This window comes from Leucopleurus acutus (assembly GCF_964270905.1).
Source record: "Leucopleurus acutus genome assembly, chromosome: 6".
Taxonomy (NCBI): domain Eukaryota; kingdom Metazoa; phylum Chordata; class Mammalia; order Artiodactyla; family Delphinidae; genus Leucopleurus; species Leucopleurus acutus.
The window spans coordinates 115,679,847-115,685,912 of record NC_139149.1 but is presented as its reverse complement, the minus strand read 5'-3'; the positions used below and the strand labels follow the sequence as shown (position 1 = coordinate 115,685,912).

The window sequence follows — 6,066 nt, the reverse complement described above, 5'->3', positions numbered from 1 at the left end:
TGGTCTTCAGTGAGTTTGTAAGCTGGGGGTCTGTTCCTGCACATCCTCTAGGAGGGCTCATGGTGAGTAAATACTGAGGGGCCCCAGGCGCGGGCTGTGGCTGAGGTGGGCACAGGACATCTTTCTGGTGGTGACACATCATGAGCTCACCTCGTTCCTGCCTTTAGAGAGGCCCGATGGCTCTTCTGTATGAAATTTTAAATAAGACGACATTGTCATCCCCCTGAAAAAGGTGGCTTCACTATATCAACTGTAACTTCTATATCAACAGAAACGTAAAGCATCCTTCCCCATTGACGCTGAGCTCCTGGACGTCCCAAAAGCACTCACGCGGTCTTTTTCCTAGACAATTTCCAGGTGAAACCTGACAACTTGGTGCTGTGTGCCCTGCAGTTTCTGACTGCAGTGAATTTTTGTATGCGACTGTTCCCTTGTAGGTGAAGTACGTGAGGTGTGAGCCCCTCTGTGTAAGGCTGAGTCCTCATGCTGTCTGTTCCCCCACGCTGGGGTAGCAGGGCTGGGATCCCTTCTGCACAGCGCTGGACCCACTTCAGAGGTGGCGGGAGGCTGAGGTGGCCCCTGGCCGCTAGATGGCGCGCCAGCATCGCTGAAGGCAAACCCCACCGCCCCTGGTCTTTGCGTCCTGAATGCTGCTTTGCTGACAGTAAGGCTTTCAGAGGAGTATCTGACCCGTCCATGATGAAATAGGGAGTGGGGAAATAATATTTGTAGGATGCCCACATTTCTGATTTTTTTTCTCCCGTCTTGCCAGGCTAGTAACACTGTGCTAGAAGTTATTATTAAAACATATTCTTTGACTCATTGCCACTTGGCATCCGTTCACGCTTCCCTCCCTTCCCCCAAGATGGGATGGGGTGCGTTGTGATCCTGGAGCTGGGTTCCCCATTGCCGGTTGTGATAGCCCCCTTTCCTCCCCTTCTCCCCCACGAGGAAGGTGGGGCTCAGCCCTGCAATGGAATCACCTAGGAGCCTTTGCAGGCAGCATCCCTGTGCCCACCAGAAGCTCTGGTTAAATCCGTCTGCAGTGCGGCTTGAGCCCTGGGAGTTTTGAGCCCTCCTGGTGACCTAATATTCAGATAGGGGGAGCTCTGCCATGAGGGCAGGGGTTCTGTCTGTCCTTCCTCTCGTGGGGCTCCCGGTGCCTGGTACGACGTCTGGTACATGCCAGGCACTCAACAAATATGTGTCCAAGAGAGGACAGGAGCCGATATTCCCAGTGATGTAAAGAAAAGGCATGTTCTTGTACAAACAGCCTCCACCCCAGCCACCGCAGACGTTTATGGAAGCCTCTCTCTGCGTCAATGCTTCTCCCACCTGATCTCAGCCTGTCCTGGACCGTGAGGTGGTGGTAGGGGGCGTGGGCGTAGAGCCTGGGAAGCGATGAGCCCGCGGGGTTGCAGGTGCTCAGGGGAGTCTGGTGGGTGACCTCGCCGTCCTGCCCGCATCCGGGGAAGCCGCCCCAGCCCTTCTCATGAGCCGGGCTGCGTGTGCGCGTGCGTGCTCGTGATGGAGGCAGGAAGCGCAGAGAGGACGAGAAGCAGCGTGTGGGCGCAGCCCTGCTGTCCTGCCTGTAGCCGTGACCCTTCCCATCCCCCTCTGCTTCTAACGCCTCCTCCAACTTCCCTGGAAGAGCCCCCTGTGCCCAGAGGGCTGACTCAGGAATCCATTCTTTTTCTTTTTTTTTGGTACCTTCTTTTTTTTTTTCCCTGCGGTACGCGGGCCTCTCACTGTTGTGGCCTCTCCCGTTGCGGAGCACAGGCTCCGGATAAGCAGGCTCAGCGGCCACGGCTCACGGGCCCAGCCGCTCCGTGGCATGTGGGATCTTCCCGGACCGGGGCACGAACCCGTGTCCCCTGCATCGGCAGGCGGACTCTCAACCACTGCGCCACCCGGGAAGCCCCGTTGGTACTGTCTTTAAAAAATTAATTAATTATTTTTGTCTGCGTTGGGTCTTCGTTGCTGCGCGCGGGCTTTCTCTAGTTGCGGCGAGCGGGGGCTTATTACGGTGGCTTCTCGTTGCGGAGCACAGGTTCTGGGCGCGTGGGCTTCAGTAGTTGCGGCACGCGGGCTCAGTAGTTGGGGCGCATGGGCTTAGTTGCTCCGCGGCATGTGGGATCTTCCTGGATCAGGGCTCGAACCCGTGTCCCCTGCATCGGCAGGCGGATTCTTAACCGCTGTGCCACCAGGGAAGCCCCAGTCTTTTTCTTTTAAAATGTATTCCCTTTTTGAAGGTCTCACTGGCCAAACTTAGGACAATTTGAGCATCAAGAATGATTTGTAAGTTGCTGAACAAAAAAGAAAAAAAAAAGGGAGGAAAGGAGAAAAAAGGAGAAATATCTCCTTTAGAAGAATCCCGCTCATACACGTGGAAGGAATTAGAGAATCACCATTGTACAACCCATGATGTAACAGTTGATCCCAGCGAAGGTATTCCATAAGGTTTACATCACTGGCTGTGAGCCCTTTGGGAAACAGGCTAGTGCCGTGGGTCCCCAGGACCTCTGTGGATCGCATAGTGAGCAGACGGGGAACCTGAGAGATTTTTACAGTTGAGAGATCCTCTCCGTAAAGGGCCAGACTTGGCACCGGTCAGAGCGGGGCCCAGAGCCCACCATCAGGTATGATGCTGTAGGACAGACACAGAACATTCATGCCCTCAGTGGTAACCGAGTCCAGTTCTGCCCCTAGACCCACTGCTCAGATTACAGGAAATACAGTGGGGGGGGGGCGGGGGGGACAGGAGAACAGGCTAACAGCACTTGGGGGAGCAGTCGACAGGTCACACGTGTGGATCCGTTCTACAAGATAACACATCCGGGCCTTTGGGAAAGTCAATGTCGTGACAAAATGAGATGATCCGGGAGTGCCGAGAAATAACTAAGGGTGACCTTGAAATTAGATTGGAGCCTGGCTTCCAAAAAAAAAAAGAAAAGACAAGTAAGATTTTGTTGCCTTATTTGGGGATTTTTGAGTATGGACTAAAAACTCGATGACATTAGGGAATTATTACAAAATGTTTTAGGCATGGTGATAATTTTGTGGTTATGTAGGAGATTGTCCTTAGTTTGAGGAGAAAGATGCTGAGATTTCTAGGGGAAATAGGATGTCTACAGCTTACTTCCAAGCGGTAGAGAGAGGGGAGGGGAGGTGGCAGGGAGAGAAAGTAAATACAGTGATAATTGCAGAATTTAATGCAAGGTATTAGATGTCATAATATTTTTGTGATTTCTTGTAAGTTTGCAAACTTTCATAATAAGAATTTGTAGAAAACATAACATCCTCCATCTCTCTACTCCTCTGGGCTCAGAAGATGTATTTGTTTCCTGGGGCTGCCCTGACAGGGTATCATACGCTGGGTGGCTGGAATCCGGAGCCCTTCATCACGCTGATGTTGCCATGTCTGCGTCCTGTGGGGCTGTGAACTCTTCTGTTTAAAGTGTACGATTGAGTGGCGTTTAGCACCCTCACCACCTCGGGCCAGTTCCCAGACACTTTCATCCCCACAAGGAAAGCCTGTGGCCATGGAGCAGACCCCAGCCCCTGGCAACCACCAAGCTACTCTGTCTCTGTGGATTTTCCTCTTCTGCACCTTTCATATTAATGGAATCGTCCACTGTGGGACCTTTTGTGTCTGGCTTCTTTCACTATGCGTCATGCTTTCAAGATTCATCCATGTGGTAGCATTTGGAAGAACTCCTTCCTTTTCATGGTTGAATAAAAATCCATTGTGTGGATGGACCACGTTCTGTTATCCGTTCGTCTATCGACGGGTATTGCGTTGTTTCTACCTTTTTGGCTGTTGTGAATTGTGCTGCTATGAACATTCCTGTACAAGTATTTATTTGAACACCGGTCCTCAGCTCTCTGGGGTATGTACCCACGAGTGGGAGGGGCTGTGTGCTAACTCCAGGTTTAACTTTTGAAGAACCGCCAAACTGCTTTCCTGGGCTCTCCACGCTGCCTGCCCTGGCCCAGCACCTGCCTGCCCCGGAAGCAGACCCGGCCGCTCTCCTGTTCCCCCGTGCGCATCCACCCCGGGGAGGTGCCGACGCTGCGGGAGCTCTCCCCTGGGAGGGGACTGGCCTCTGGCCTCCCTGTGGCTGGGAAGGGGGGCAGCCCTGGTGCAGCTCCATTTGGGTGGTCTGGGCCAGCTCAGCCTCCTCCAGCTGGCCAGGGAGTGTGACCCGCCTTCCTTGATTTGGAGCAGGGATGGCTGGTGTCTGGGGTCCTGCGGGCTTGCTCTGCATCCTGAGCCTCCTGAGTGTGGATGGACAGAAGGAGTCCCGTGGTCCGGGCAGGCTCCTGGGACCCTGCGGGCAGAGGCCTGACGGGCCCTGAGCTCTGGGCTCAGAAGCAACTGGTTAAACCTGCCCTGCCCCCCACCCCAGTGCTGGACTAGGGGGTGCGCCTTGGAGAAGGGGGTTCACGCTCACAGAGCACCCACACTTGCTGGCTGCACCAACCTGAGCTCAGGGGTGAGGGGGGTGGTCATTAGCCCCAGGTTCAGGGAACCGGGGCTCCGAGAAGTTAGCGGCTGTGTGTTCCTCGATGCCAAAGCGAGTTCCCTTTGAGACAGGACACAGGGACGTCCCCGTGCGATTTGAAAGGGACGCAAGCTGGGGTTGAAATACGTGAACCTAAGAGTACTGGAAACAAGCCACCCGTGCTTCTTTTTCTCCCCCGAGTACCAACAGGGAGGCGAGAAGACCTGGGGCAGAGAGAGGGCAGGGCAGGCCGGGGGGCGGGGCTGCCCCCCACTGGGGCCTCCTGCGTGGTGGCCTCCTGCAGTGCACAGCCTGAGCAGCCATTCCGGGCGGCTGGGGGAGGGTGGTAGGAGCTGCAGCGACCAAGGACATCCCAGCCTCCCTACTCCATGCTGGGCGCCCTTGGACAAGTCCTAGAGCCTCTGGGCTCTAAGGGTCCTCTAGGCTAACGTCCCACGAGGGAAAGCACCTCCCACTTTGTCCCCACACAGACACTTGCAAACAAGGCCAGCTGCTTTTATTGGGACTGAAGGGGACGTAGCCTGTGGAGGAGGGGGCGGGGGTCTGGAGACAGGCCCCTGGGGCTATTCCTGGAGGAGCTGAGCTGTCAGCCCCCCTGGGAGGGCTCAGCGCCTCCTGCCAGGGGGAAGCAGGCCGGCGGGCGCTGGAGGCCAGGCTTTGGTCCATCCCCCAGGGCTGCTCTCCTCCGGCCAAAGCGGCCCACAGGCCGGATTCCACGGCCCGTGTACCAGGCAGGATTGATGTCGGGGGCTGGAAAGAGAGAGAACAGTGTGTGAATGCACGTGCCCCGGTGTGTGCAACCGCGGTGGCAGGGCCCAGTGCACGCAGCTCACTGCTGCCCAGTCGCCAGGCCATGCTGGGACCTGCCCGTGCAGGAGGGGTGCCCAGAGGGCCTGGCCAGGCCGTTTCTGGGGGGTGCGGTGGCTTTGGGAAATGGGAATTCAAGCTCACACCAGGACGAAGTCCCCCTTCCCTTCCTGTCCCCACAAGCCCGTTCTCATGGGCAAAGTGGCCTCAGCCCCAGGCTGCCCTGGTGGTGAGGAGTGAAGCCCTCCCCCGAACGTCGGGCAGGGCCCTTGGGAGCAGGTGTCAGGGACGCTGTGGGGAGAGGTCTGGTGGGCAGGAGGCCGAGCCCCCAGCCCTGGGGCACTTAGCGAGGATGGTGCCCCAGCTCAGGAGGCGGCCGGGCCCCCACCGTGACCCCGGGGCGGAGGGGTGGGAGGGCAGGCCAGGGGTCTGGGCACTCACTGCGGAGCTCCATGGAGTGCTGGTGGGCCAGGCCCAGCAGCAGCAGGCACAGGAGCCAGGCCCCCAGTGCGTTCATCCCTCTGGCTCCTTGAGAGGCCCGCTGGAGCTGGGGTCCCACACGGGAGGGCGCAGCCTGGGGCAGGGGTAAAGGTGAGAGCGCATGAGGGCGCGTGCGCACAGAGCTGGGACCTTCAGATAACGTGAGCGCTGTGCATGTCAGAGTGGACGTGCCCATGTGCGTGAGCGTGTGTATGTGTGCATGCACGCGTGCATGGGTGTGCACCTGTGTACG

At 57.1% G+C, this 6,066-nt stretch overlaps 1 protein-coding gene across 1 annotated transcript; it reads right to left on the bottom strand.

Moving 5' to 3' along the window:
• Positions 1 to 5,112: 5,112 nt before the first annotated feature.
• On the bottom strand, positions 5,113 to 5,850 carry PRLH (prolactin releasing hormone; the record flags this gene model as incomplete). The annotated part of the gene is made up of 2 exons (XM_082841427.1): positions 5,113 to 5,276; positions 5,775 to 5,850. The coding sequence occupies 2 exons, from the start codon at positions 5,848 to 5,850 to the stop codon at positions 5,113 to 5,115; spliced, it is 240 nt and encodes a 79-aa protein (XP_082697553.1).
• Between the last annotated feature and the right edge of the window lie 216 nt (positions 5,851 to 6,066).